Genomic DNA, 13366 nt, shown 5'->3' on the forward strand with positions numbered 1-13366 from the left:
TAGCCAGTTTTCTGAAATAGGCTTTTAAAGAGATGTGTGTTAAGATGCAAGGCTAACTCATAGACTGGAGGGGGGGTGGTTTCTAGTCATCAAAGCAGCAGAGCTGTTTTCTTGGTATTTGGCACTGTGTGCTTGCAGTGGTGTGTTTAATGTATATATACAATGTATATATAGAATATACATATGAAACTAGTTTTTACAACTCCATATTCTAATCAGACTTCTTGGCATACCAATTTTTATTAGGAAAAACTATACATAATTTGGGAAATTGGTACTGCTTTGCTTCATATGTGCTTAATAACTTGTTTGATATTTTTAAAGTAATTTCCTTTGTACATTCTTTTACAAATATTTTCATCAAAACCTACTTTGTTGGAAGTAGGCCTGCGATGACAAATTGTAAAGCAGTCTTTGTGTAGTGGTAATTTTAAAAGGACTTTTAAAAGTAAACTGAAAAATTTGTAAGTTATCCCTAAAAGCCCTCTATCCAAACACAAATCCTATCGTTTATTTCCACCCACTTTCACACGCACTTCTTTCATGATTGTGTCTGCAGTGCACATGCAGTGGTGCCATCCAGTGTAAAGCTGAACAACCTGGAGCTCGGTGGGCCCAGAGAGGATCAGGTATGCCCGTCCCCTGCTGCCCTCCTACAGAGCCAGTTGGATCCAGCCTTCAGCTCACTGTGGCTGTCCTCCCTTCTTGAGGCTGCAGTAGAAGCAGTGACAGGGGTGTCTCTCTGTGACCTTTGACATTGCTGAGCCTGGATTCAGTAGTGGGCAGTTGGTATCACTTTGGAGTGAGATCTAACGGAATCCTGTGTCACTTCCTCAGACTGTTCTTGCCTCCCTTTTTAATCGTGTATTGGCTCCAGCTGCCGAAAGCCTTCCCCAGGAAATGGCCTGAGATTCCCTCGGGCCTCTGTTTTACTGCGCAAATATCGCCGCCTCCCTGCAGGTCTGTATGCCTGGCGTCTCCATTCTGTATGCGGAGCATATGCTCACCTGGTAGATTGAGAACGCATATCTAAAAATGCTCATCTGGACCCTAATAGCTTACTTTCCTCTCTGATTGGCTCCTTGGGATCATGGACAAGAACAGTGTAAACCAGGTTGAATCCAGCTGAGAAAACTGGAAATGCTCAGACCTTCCCTAGCCCAGGGACCGTGATTTTTGGACATGTCGTATGTCTGTGTTTGGGGAGTTACGGCCTAGAGTGTTTGTTGGCAACCAGTATGTCCTCTGAATCCCCAAAGCGTGAGCGGCCCCCGACCTGGCCCAACTCTTTCTGAGGTGGTTTGACCACCTTTGTCATTGCTCCCCTTGGCCAGGTAACATTTTCCCAAGGCCCCGAACGAGGAGCAGCCCGGTAGACGGTGGATTGGGTGTGGATAAGGCTTCCGTGCTGTGAGGAGCGCCTGTAAATAGATCGTCTCACGAAGGGCCAAGATGCTGCAGCATAGGTGGGTGAATACTGACATGTAAGTAGCGGCTCAGAGGCTGCAGCGTGGACACTGCACAAGTCAGTTCCTTCTGTTGTTCTCGGAGCCCAGAGACAGACTCTGAAGCCCCTTATTGCCCCCAGGCGGTTTCTAGAGCCCCACTGCTCGGTGTGGCTGAGGGAGAGAGAGGCACTGGCCCGACCCCCTGCTGGAGGTGTCCGGAGCCCTCCTCTTCCCCATCCTGCCCTCCTGCCCAGCTGTCAGGGCTCTGCTCCCTGGGCTGCAGACCCTAGTCCACTTCCAAGTCTCTCCCAAGAAAACGTGTGGAGACAGATGCCATGAGAACAGGAGTTCATGTCCGCCTCAGCTACAGCTGGAGGGAGTGGTTGAGTTCTGGAAGAGGCCCACGAAGGCTGTGGCTCCTCTGGGCCCTAAGCTGCCACAGCTGTCTTCCGCCTGCCACCCTTTGTTAATTTCCTATCTTTACAATACGATCCCTTCTGACTTCTGAGGCCATGAAACTTTGGACTCTTAACTGTTCACAGCTTCTGCCGTGCCTGCGCGTCTTTCGGACTGATTCGGTTTTTCTTGGCTTGTCCGCCAGCATCAGCTCACTGGGAGGGCCGTTAAAAGGCTGCTGGGTCCCTTTCCCACATGTGCCGATGCTGTAGGTCTGGGGTCAAGAACGTGCATTTCTAATAAAGTCCCAGGTGATGTAGATGTACTTTGAGAACGACTGTCTTCAAGCAGTAACACCCATGAAGTTGCTAGTGATTTTTTTTCTAGTACAAAACATACAAGTATAAACGACACATGTTCCTTTGGATGGCACCCCCAAATCTTTCTAATCATGTTGAGAAATGCTGCCTTTGGCTAAACAGAGGGCAGGCAGCTTTGGCCTCACTGTTTTAGGCTCTGCACTGTGCTGTCCCAGCCCAGAGTCAGTCTGTCCTGGGGACTAAAGGCAGTGTCCTCAACAGCCTGTTAGGAGGGTAGGGGTGTGGAATGCTCAACCTGCAGCCGTTCGCTTAGTTCATTGCCGCCACCCTGCTTCTCCTTGGGAAGGTTTCTCTGCAGGCACCATTGCAGAGACTTCTTCCAGCCTGAAATCTACAGTCATGACAGAGGCAGCCCTCTGTGTGGGGCTGGCTCCAGCTCAACTTTGGCTCTCAGGAGTGGGACTGGACGGCCTGCCTAGGACACTACGCCCTGCTCTGAGAGTGGCAGGACCTGGTGGGTGCTAGGTTCCTCCCCACCGGCCTACGGACCCACGAGGAGACAGTTTAGGATCTGTCTTCTCAGCCGACGTCTGCTGAGAAATCCAGTTTCCTGAGAGTAGCACTTCCCTCTCTAGACTCAGGAGGATTGACCCTTAACTGCTTGCCAAGGAGATGGACCATCTTTCCGACGCAAGGTAAACAAACCTCTCATTTTGCTTTCCACTTCTCCTCCGGTCATCCTCCTTTTGCATCAGGTCTGAGAAACTTCCCCCTGACCTGTCTGCGGTGGCTCTTTCTTCCACGTTGTCAAGTTTTTCTCCCACGTTGTCAAGTTTTTCTCTCACATCATCCATATTATAAGGGAGAAAGTTGACTTCTCCAACCACATGTGAGCTTTTAAAAAATTTATTACCTGTCATGCAGGAACCCCAGAGAAAGGTTGGTAGGTTGGTGGATGATGGTGTTTCTTCACAGTGTTTACCTCACAGTCATGCCCTTATTAACTGATTACCTGTTCCTAACTTTTGCAAAGCCATGGCATAGTGGCCATGTCCTGTGCTCCGGACGCCATGCTGCCTGGGTTTGAATCCCAGTTCCCATGCAGCTGTGCGAGCTGATAATTCCCTCCAACTCTCAGGAAGAAGGATTTGGACCTGTCACATGCTCAGACCAGAGACTCACATCTGGTTCCCAAGTTTCCATGAAACACTGGAAGAGGGAGGCTCAGCTGGGGGTCCTAGCAGTTATAACTAAAGAAGCTGCGTGGCCCACAAGAGCCAGTGAGCCGTAAAAAGAATATCTCAGAGAAGAGTGGAAGGGGTTCCATGTAACACTCAGAATGAAGAAAGCTAATAAAAACCAGTCAGGATCCGAATGTATCACAAGATAAAATGGGGCATGGTTTGCTCTGAGCAACTGACAGAATATGAGGGGAAAAACCAATCCATTTGACTTGGACTCTAAGAACATTCTCTTTTGATGGATGCAGAAGTCAAACCTTGAGAGGAAGAACAATGTAATCTCTACATACTGCCAGCTCCAGCTCTGAATACTATTCACACCATTGTAACAGTTCACATACTGTTTATCCGTTTTCACCTTTTAAAAGATACCTACGGATGAAGCACACAAAAGAACTACTGCACAGGATGAAAAGCCATCTGCTGTGACGGTGTGAAAATGAAGGCAGAGGTGGAGGGTGGGAGGCATCCCGTTGTCAGTACAGAGGACCCGACACGAGGGCCACAGGTGACGGCACTACAGCTACAGGGGTGTCAGTAATGATGAAGAGAGCGGTAAAAGGCAGGCTGGCGGTCGAGGTGCGCGCCAAGCTCTCGGGTCTGTCATAGCAGGGGGTTCGTTATGAAGTCTTACGGTCGATGTGTCAAGAAGCTGAAGAACTAAGAGGTAAAGAATGAAGATTATAGGCGGCACTAGTTGAAAGGTGTTGCCTCTGGGAGGGCAGAGACTTGTTGCTCAGATACAAGCCCTATTTACTATACTAATTAATTAGCCTGACCACACGCAGCTAACAGTCTGACTGAATGCCACATTCATTGTGGCCCACAAATAAATGAAACAGGGAAGGCAGGCCCAGTGTGGGTAGGGATGTGCGACAGAAATATAGGACGTCCACCTCAAGAATTATTTATAAAATAGAAAGTCTCTACATGTCCAACAATGACTAATTTGGTAGTGATATCCAAATGATAAACGATACATAACCACTGAAAAATATATTTGCCAAGTAAGTGTTTTAAACGTTAAAAGGTTTTTAAAAAAGCATATAAAATTGTATTTACAGGGACTTGCCTGGTGGTCCAGTGGTAAAGAATCCGCCTTCCAATGCTGGGGACTCAGGTTCGATCTCTGTTGGGGGAACTCAGATCTGACACGCCCTGGGGCATGAGGCCCCGTGCACCTCAACTAGAGAGCCAGCTTGCCGCAAACTGCAGAGCCTGCAACACAACTAGAGAGGAGAAAACCTGCACGGCACAACAAAGATCCTGCATGCCACAACTAAGACCGGATGCAGCCAAAAAACAAATTTTTTTTAAAAAAGAATGCTTAAAGAAGGTAGGAGTATGGATGATTTTTTATTTTCAAATCTTTTCCTGTATTTTCCACAAGGAAAATACACATAAAAGAGGAGGTAATGATCAAACAGCAGGGAGAATCAGTGGATCCGACACAAGGCTCTCATGAGGAACTTTGCAATGACCTTTGCAAAGTCTAAAAATGTCCTGGGAGTGAGGGCCTTGCCTAGGCCAGGACTCCTCCAGTCTTCCCACCTACCACGGCTGCTACGTAGGCTGGTAACACAGGGCGGTGTTCTACACTGCTCTGTAACACTTCCTCCCCACCAGGTCCCCAACTCCCCAGCTTAAACAGTTAATAAACCAAGTACTTTATGTTGTTTTATTCTTAAAACTCTCCTGAAGTTTTAAGTAGTAGTACCCTCATCTTTCATAAGAGTAAATAAAGGCATAGCAGTCAAGGCATTTGTTCAAGGCCTCAGTCAGCGGCAGAGATGGAATTCAAACCCAGGTTAGCCTGGTCCCAAAGTGTGAGCCCAGCTCCCCCTGCACATGAAGAACTGGCACCACCATTGAGGAACAGTCACTAAGACTTAGCACAACACACCACAGCAGCTTCAGCCTGCCATCTCTTAACATCTTCACAAGCTAGATATAAAAACTGTCTCAGATGGAGTAAGAAACCTCACTTTAGGCCATTTTAAAAAAACCATTAACAAAAATATTCATCAATTATGCTAGAGTAAAAGTGTAGAAGTGCCAGCCTTCCTGTTCAGAAACTATTTAAAAAGGTGCACTTACTTACAGAGAAACCACCTTCCGTTAAACTGTTTTAACTGAGGAAGGAAAAAATTCAGAACCTTAAACTCAGAAGACTGATCAAGATGCTGAAGCAAGGGCCCTCCAGAACAGTAACTATCCCTGCATTTACTTAACTGTTAACCAACATCTTTAGCAAGCACAGAGCCAAATAACAGTTTAAGAGCTTATATGAGCGCCAAACGTAAACCACCACCAGTTCTGTTTGCCATTTCAGACTTTTCACCTGTATTAAATTATGTTCATAGTTGAAAAATGGATCTCAGTGCTCTCTCAATATCTGCCTGCCAATGACCACTTTTAAGCCATGTAGTAATTATATGATTTAATACTTCCATTACTGTGTCAAAACAAAAATAATTATTGGGTTGGTGCAGTACACTAGATTAAGCTGGAAATCTCAAGCAACACAGCAAAACCAACATGTGAAGAAAATAAAGCATTCAAGTCAGGTGCCTGAGATTTGAAAAAAAACAAATGCACATAATCTGCACAGAATGAGATTCCAGTGGACAGTTCCAGCATACATAGAAACTGTGCCTCTCCAAATGTCAACAGTCTGATTCTTTACCCCCTAAAGATAAAGGCCATGGAACCCCTGGGCCCAGTCCAGGGAGGAGCCAGGCTGGCAGCCTTTGCCAAGATGGACTGACACCTGTAGGTTCCTCCTAGACCACAGGTTCTAAGATGTCACCGTTTGAAAAGTTCCTTGTAACCCCCGATCTTCAGAGAAGAAAGACCCTGTAAAAAAGAGCAAACACGAGCAAACACCTGCACTGTCTAAAGCAGCCCCAACAGCCTCGTGAAGGCAGGCAGAGCTTTGCTTTTCCAATGCACAGAGGAAACCATCTACCTAAAAGTTCATGCTGCCGCCCAGGAACTGGGTAGCTAGAACTAGCTAGAAAGTTCTAACAGATGAGCCCCAAGCCTGCAGTAATTGTTCCCTTTCCCTTGTAAAAAAGACTAACCTGAGTTTGAGTTATTTAGAAATAGGATTTTATGGAGTCCAGGAGAGGAAAAATGAAATTCATTATAAAAATATCAGCACTAAAAGCCTGTCCTTAAGATGTTCTTAGATATATATTTTAGGGCTCTTTTTGTTTTGATTTGTTTTTTTATTGCTGATTACAGATTTAAAACTATGAAATGTGCATTTCTTGGCAAGTTACACAAGTGATTTCTTTGCTTACTGACATTTCCAATAAAAGCTTAAGGAAACAGACAAAACACAAAGGACAAGAGAAATACAAACAGCCTCAAAACAAAAGGATTTAGTAACAGAAAAAACTCCACAGTTAAGTGTCTGTCAAATGTTAGAATTATCAAAACTGTGCAAATGCTCAAATCAATGTCATACACTAAGCTAGTAAAACTTGTCTTTGTAGCTGCAAACTGAAAAAGTCACCCACTTATATTTGTGATCACACAAACCACCTAATTTTCTCAAGGTTCAGCTTAAAGCAACATTTAATAGACAAGTTCAAAATGAACACTTGCTTTGTTTTAACGCAGCTGTGCTCAGACGTCTCCATGATGTCCTCAGAAACCATCCCGGACTAAGCCAATTCAAAAGATACAGTTCAAAGCAGCGTCACACTAGCCGCCTGAAGGTAGCCTTGGAGATACTGGAGCGCTTCTGCGTTGAGGCTGGTGCTCACCATTGAGGGAACCTACAAAAGATGGGAAGCACACATACAGCTGCTAGAGATCCCAACGTACAAACGCAACGCCCCCGCACCTCCCACCCTTCTACGGGGGAGCTGTCACAGCTCTGAGAAGGGCAGCCCATCAATAATTGTTTAAGGGATCCCCAAGTAACTCAGCTGCTTTCATGCCTTCAAAAATGCGAAGATGAATGACAGAGTTCTTTGACAACAAAGACACTTACTCTTCCTGGACAGGCAGTAGACAATTTGTGGAGTGACTGTGCCAGGTGAATTCTGGGGTTGTTCACCATTTGACCTACAGGATCATGCTCTTTCTTCCCAGCGAATGCCAACTGTGAGAAGGCAGTCTGGTATCCTGGTGTATCTTCTATGTCAATAAAGTGTTCTTCATCAGGAATAGTATTATCTTCAGGTAACTCAAATAGGCCAATCAGAGACTGTAATAAAGGAGTCCTGGATTGGAAGATGACGAAAGTCTGAAGTAACTACTTTGAAGATTTAAACAATAAGGAGCAACTTCCTCAGAGACATAAAACTGCAGACTCATAGTCTCAAGAGTCATAAGGTACCTTTGCAATTACGAATGGCACGGTGCTTATGCCTAACCAGAAACCATGCAATTCTTTTGGCCATAGCACCCCAACGTCTCTTTCCCCAGAGCTGCCAGAGCTGGCTTGTGTGACCCAGGCCTGGCTAATTCGAAGGCCATATGGCATCAAGCCAAACCAAGGCGATCCAGTGCTTCTAAGTTAGAAGAAATAAGCTTCAAGTTGTCACATCACTTGATGGAAGGCTACCTGAGTGAAACCATTAATAAGGGAGAGGCAAAAGGTCAAGAAAAGCAAGGTCACATGGAGCTAGACATCAAGCACAAGCACGGCAATCTTCCCTTGGCCCATTCAGTTTCTCCTCTTAAGGACTTAGGCCGGTTTAGTCGAGTGACTGTCATAAAAGTCTTAGAGATCTCTAAACCAGGGACTTTCATTCACCAGGCTTTTCAAAGGGGTCCATGAATTCCCCTACAAAAAAAAGTTAATCAGGGGACTTCCCTGGAGGTCCAGTGGTTAAGACTCTGCACTTACACTGCCAGGGGCATGGGTTTGATCCCTGGTTGGGGAAACCAGGATCTCACACACTGCGCAGCGCGGCCCCCCCCCCCCCCCCAAAAAAAAAGGTTAATCAGGAAGCAAGATCTTTCTAGGTAGGCTCAGAAGAACCCACAAGTCATGTCTTGGATCTCATGGTTGCTGGGGGGAGGCTAAGGTCAGAACCAAATTCCCTTGGCTCCCAAGAGAATAAGCTTGGTTAATGTTGTGGTCACAGGGGAAAGAAACTGTAATTTCCAAAAAAACCTTTAGAATGGAGTACTTACCATAGCTTGGTATACTCTGTATCCATCATTGGGGGACATTCTGTTAGTAATTTGGTTATGCCAACCGCACAAATCTTTTTCTCTACATTTCCAGATACTTTCTGAATTTCAGGAATAATGATTTTTTCCAAAACCATTCCGAACATTCTATGAATCAATGCAAAATAAATTCATTCAATATTTCATTATAGCGGTAGTCTAACAGTGAGATGCTTACACTATCTATGCTCAGTGACTCCTTATGAATATAATAAAATACAAAATAAGGCTGTTAATTTTGGTCAACTGAATGGGAGAGACCTAAAAATGACAAAACAAAAACATCAAAGCTCTACTCTGTGACCAAGTGCCATCATCTTTTGTGAATGCTAACGACCTTCAGCCTGTGCTCAAGGACAAGCTTTAGAGCCATTTTTTTGGTCTTGTATGTTTTTTCAAATTACTCATAAAATCTTTGAAAAATTAGAAATCAGAAAACAGATAAGCAAGAAGAAAAAAAGAATTACCATCACCCCACCATCCAGCATTAACTAGTTTTAACATTTTTGGATTATAAGCTTCCCAACTGTCTATGCTTACATACCTTTAAGTATGTAAATGTTAATGGCTGTTCATTTTTTAAAAATGATTTGGCCTATGAATGTTGTTGCAAACATCCTAGAAGTAAAGTTTTTTATAATTCTATATGGTGTAAAATTCTCAATTTATACTCTCATTATTTTATTAAGAATTTATTAAATTCTTTCAAGTGGAAATAGTAGACATCAAAGGGCATGGACATTTTGATGCTCTAGGTAACAAGTGCATATATTTTGCTCTACAGAAAGACCATACCAACTTAGGCACCACCAGCACTGAATGAAACTGCTGATTTCCTCACAATTTCCTATAGCTCGAAAAGCATATTTTCTGCTACTTTTCAGGTTAATTCATTTTTTAACATTTCAGTCAATCTGGAATTATTTTTGGTACAATACAGATGCGGAAAGTTTTTCTCCGAGGAGTTGTCCTCTATCATTCCTTTCCATCCTTCCTTTCCCTACTACATGGGAGATGCTGCCTAACTACATTCTTATGCATCTATACTAAGTCAAAAGCAAAATTTCACTGATCCAGACTAATCTCATTTGAAAAATCACAGTTGGCCCTAACAGAGGCAGGCTCCCGGAGACAATGTCAGCTGTCTACCACAACACGGAACACTGGCTGTAGGGAATGCCGGGGGATGGGGCAGGGGGCAGTGGGGGGACCTTCGGGAATTAGGAAAATGTATGCAGGTATTTCCTTCTTTATAACCCAACCCCCCAAGAATATTTTGGAAACCACAAAGATAACTATAACTGTGCATCAAGAACTATAAAGTCATCTATAAAACAGAGACTAAGAGGTCAAATGTTTTGCTTTTAAAAACAGGATAATAAATAATGAAAACAGACTTACTTTGGTTGTATACCATCAAATATTTCTTGTAGTGCTAGCGCCCCATATTTTATGCAATACAAATTAATAAAGACTAAGAAACCTGTTGAAAGGAGGTGCAGAGTATCAATACAGAGGACTCGCTGCATTAAATGAGTGATTTAGTTAAAGTCTGCCAAATGAAATATTCGCAAATCATTAAAACCCAGTGACTAACTTTGGCATCAATACTGGCCTTTTAATACAATCTAACATACAGAATCTCTGCCTTTATAGCACAGTCATAAAAAGGCTTTACATACAGTCTCTGATTTATATTTCTTTGTGCTATTTCTATTAAAAATGTTTTGATATTTAAACTTACAAACTGACCTCTGGAACACAATATATTGAAACTGATTTAGTGCTTGAAGAATACGAGCACCTTAAAATATTTTATATATAAAATTTATAACTGTTAAAAGGTTTATATGCACATATAAAGTCTAACGGTTTTTAGCCTCTTTCCTTCATTATTTCTGTAGGAACACCAAATGATTTTACTTACTCTTGATAAACTTTGTTGTTTTGGAATTCTGAAGTCTTTGGAATAGTAGAATGAAGATTTGCTTCCTGTATTGGTCAACTGACTCACTAAAGAAGTGAATAAAAAAGCAGCAATATAAATTCAGCATTTTTCCGAGTACTTAACAGAATCCTCAAAGGTACAATGAGGTTATTTATATTCATACTCACAGAGGCATGTGCTCTATTATACTATTTAGAAGATAAAAACCTTGGTGGTCATTGGCTTTGGATGCAATCAGCTTCTGGAAGACACCTAATAAGCCAGGCTACAACAAATTAGATTAAATAATTAGTTAAAGAAGCAAGGATTAATTGTTCCAGAAGTTAAACAGGTGATCTATTTTGGAAAAGGGTGCAAGCTGTCATAATCTAATCCTTTCTTTTCTTCTTACTTCTGAAATGTAGACGAAAAAAAAAAAACACCCACCACAATAAGCCTTTAAAGTTAAGTTCCTGAAATTAACCTATTTGGCTCTTATTCTTTTAGTTTCCACCAGAGATAAATATAACTAAAGATACCTACTTCCAATAAAATATACATGAACGTTTTCTACTAATTCATTCTGTTACATTTTCTACTAATTCCCTTTTTATTAAGTTTAAGAAATTTTAAAAAAGTTTAAATTAAAAAGAATCTGCCATCCCTTGTTTCTCTCAGTTACCTTAGAAAATTAGTTACATCAAAATCTGACTCACAATTTTGTCAGCGGCAGCACTTGCTATTGTATTTGAACCTCGTTCTAAGAATGCTTGGAGAAGCCTCACTAGAGCAGGAATATTTCCTGTTCTTTCCCAAAGCACTGGCTGAAGGAGATGAGGAAATAAGGCCATATAGGAAGACGGGATGTCATTTTTGTGTGTTTCCAGAAGCAAAGACATCACTTGAAAGACATACGGAATAAATTCTGTTGATAAAAGTAAAAACAGAGCTGTCAGCTTCAGAACTGGCTCTGACACAAAAAGCACATATCTCTTAGGCAGACTGCACTTCATCATCACTTGAATAATTTTATTCAACTAGAAAGAAAATAACTTTATTCTACTTACCTTGTACATCATTTTGTAAAATTTCAGTGAACACCAGAAACAAAGCCTCCTCGAAATTTACAACGGCGGCAGGGTTGGCCTTGCAAGTTATTCGTATGGCTAAACATATTGCTTCAAACATGTAGTGATTAAAGTGAGGTCTGCTGGGGTTCTGAAATTAAAAAAAAAAAAAAAAAAAAAGCTTATGACTCTAATAATCCAATTGACTATATTAAAAACAATCTAAAACACATTTAACCTTACTAAAAGCACATTAAAAGAGATGCCATTTTTAAAAAATCATTAAAAAAAACCCCACAAATTACACTAAAAAGCCTGCATATATGTTAAAATTTTACAGTGACTTTAAAATTCAGAAAATGAAGTAATACAAATACCTGTTCGGATTTTTTTTTTTTTTTTTTAATGAGCAAAAGTCTTCTTATGAAAAAACACTGGAGGATCACAGGGAGGCGACTGCATTAAGCTCAAGCTCCCAGTGCGCGCAAGGAGCTTTCTTAAACCTGTGTGCTCTCCTAGAGCCGCCACTGCACACGGCGGTGGGTGAAACGAGCAGGGACATCAAAGGCCTGACTGCCACTAGCCGTGTGTGGGACCTCAGGCAAACCTGAACCTCCGTGGGCCTCAGTATGTCTGTATCTGCACAGTGACATCCTTCATATCAGGGGTTTTCAATTTTCTTTTTCCAACAAAATCCTTCTTGGAAGGCTACCATATGAAGCTGATGAACTCAGAAGATGAGTGTGTATGTACGGGGGCAGGTGAAAGTGGAGAGGCTCTACTTCTCTTTTCTCTCAATTCCCCAAAACTCAAGTAGGCCCAAGGCCCTTACCCAGAATTCGGCGGAAGTAGGATCACTATTCTCAAAGTCTCTCTAATACTTCCTATGACTTCATCTCCTTTTCATAGAGTAATTAAGAATAAGCATCTACAAAGGAATTTTATTGGCCTTAAACTGATTTTTTTTTATTTTCTAAAACTTGGTATTAATATTTAAGTATGGATCAAAATATCTAAAATCTTTGATCAAAGAAAAGAGTGAATTTTATTTTTGGGGAAATGAGTCAGGAAGAACAGACACAAGGACTTCAGTCATCATTTTATATTAGTCTGAATAGCTTCTTTTGTGTCCATTTGGTGCAAAGCCTACTTCTTCCATCTAAGATCATTTCAGATTGTTTGTACTTTCTCAGTTCTCTTCAATGAACCCGTTACTTTTTAAAGCGAGAATAAAATGTTTCAAAGTCTCTGAGCTTTTACACTTAGAGGAGGGTGCAGCCAAGGCTCCCATCTCTGTCACCCCACACTTTCAGAATCACACATTAACTGCTGGTCGGGAAGAAGTCACAGAGCTCTCCCTGTCCCACCGACTGCCAAGGAGTTCTGAGGCTCAGACAGTTTGAAGCATTTAGCTTAAAAACCAACTGCACTCTCAAAGCTGGTTCTGTTACCTTGCTGACAGCTAAGAGCTTCTGTGTAAGCTGGGTGATGAGAGTAGGCACGTAGGGGATTATGGCTTCCTGCAGGAGGGAGAAACTTCTCATGATGGCTGTGAAACAGACAAGGAGCAAAAACAAATAGTCCAGTTAAACTTCAGAATAAAACAGTGATTAGGGGGAGAAAAAAGTCCACTGATTCATAAACTAAAATCTTAAGACTCTTAAACAACCCCCAGATAGCTCTCTACATTTAAAAATAATCTAAATTTCCCTCCCTTTTAAAATCAGGCCAACAATGGGCAACAAAATTTAGCTGGGAAGTGTTATTTCCAGAA

At 42.2% G+C, this 13366-nt stretch overlaps 1 protein-coding gene and 1 long non-coding RNA gene across 2 annotated transcripts in view; one reads left to right on the forward strand and one right to left on the reverse strand.

The window, feature by feature from the left end:
- The first annotated feature begins 387 nt into the window (after nt 1-387).
- LOC131740359 (uncharacterized) lies at nt 388-6983 on the forward strand. Its single transcript, XR_009330905.2, has 4 exons — nt 388-629; nt 1335-1466; nt 2800-2859; nt 4470-6983. It is a non-coding gene; the product is annotated as an uncharacterized lncRNA (long non-coding RNA).
- The window catches only part of CSE1L (chromosome segregation 1 like), a 41634-nt gene continuing 35237 nt past the window's right edge, over nt 6970-13366 (reverse strand). The window contains exons 17-25 of the mRNA XM_059036034.2: nt 13044-13141; nt 11593-11743; nt 11242-11450; nt 10714-10811; nt 10526-10611; nt 10000-10081; nt 8560-8706; nt 7409-7640; nt 6970-7190 (exon numbers count right to left, since the gene is read on the reverse strand). Of these exons, the coding sequence (XP_058892017.2) occupies nt 7101-7190; nt 7409-7640; nt 8560-8706; nt 10000-10081; nt 10526-10611; nt 10714-10811; nt 11242-11450; nt 11593-11743; nt 13044-13141 (1193 nt within the window). The 3' untranslated portion in view covers nt 6970-7100. The remainder of the gene's footprint in view (nt 7191-7408; nt 7641-8559; nt 8707-9999; nt 10082-10525; nt 10612-10713; nt 10812-11241; nt 11451-11592; nt 11744-13043; nt 13142-13366) is intronic.

The sequence above is a fragment of the Kogia breviceps genome, chromosome 14, assembly GCF_026419965.1.
Source record: "Kogia breviceps isolate mKogBre1 chromosome 14, mKogBre1 haplotype 1, whole genome shotgun sequence".
In the NCBI taxonomy this organism is placed as follows: domain Eukaryota; kingdom Metazoa; phylum Chordata; class Mammalia; order Artiodactyla; family Physeteridae; genus Kogia; species Kogia breviceps.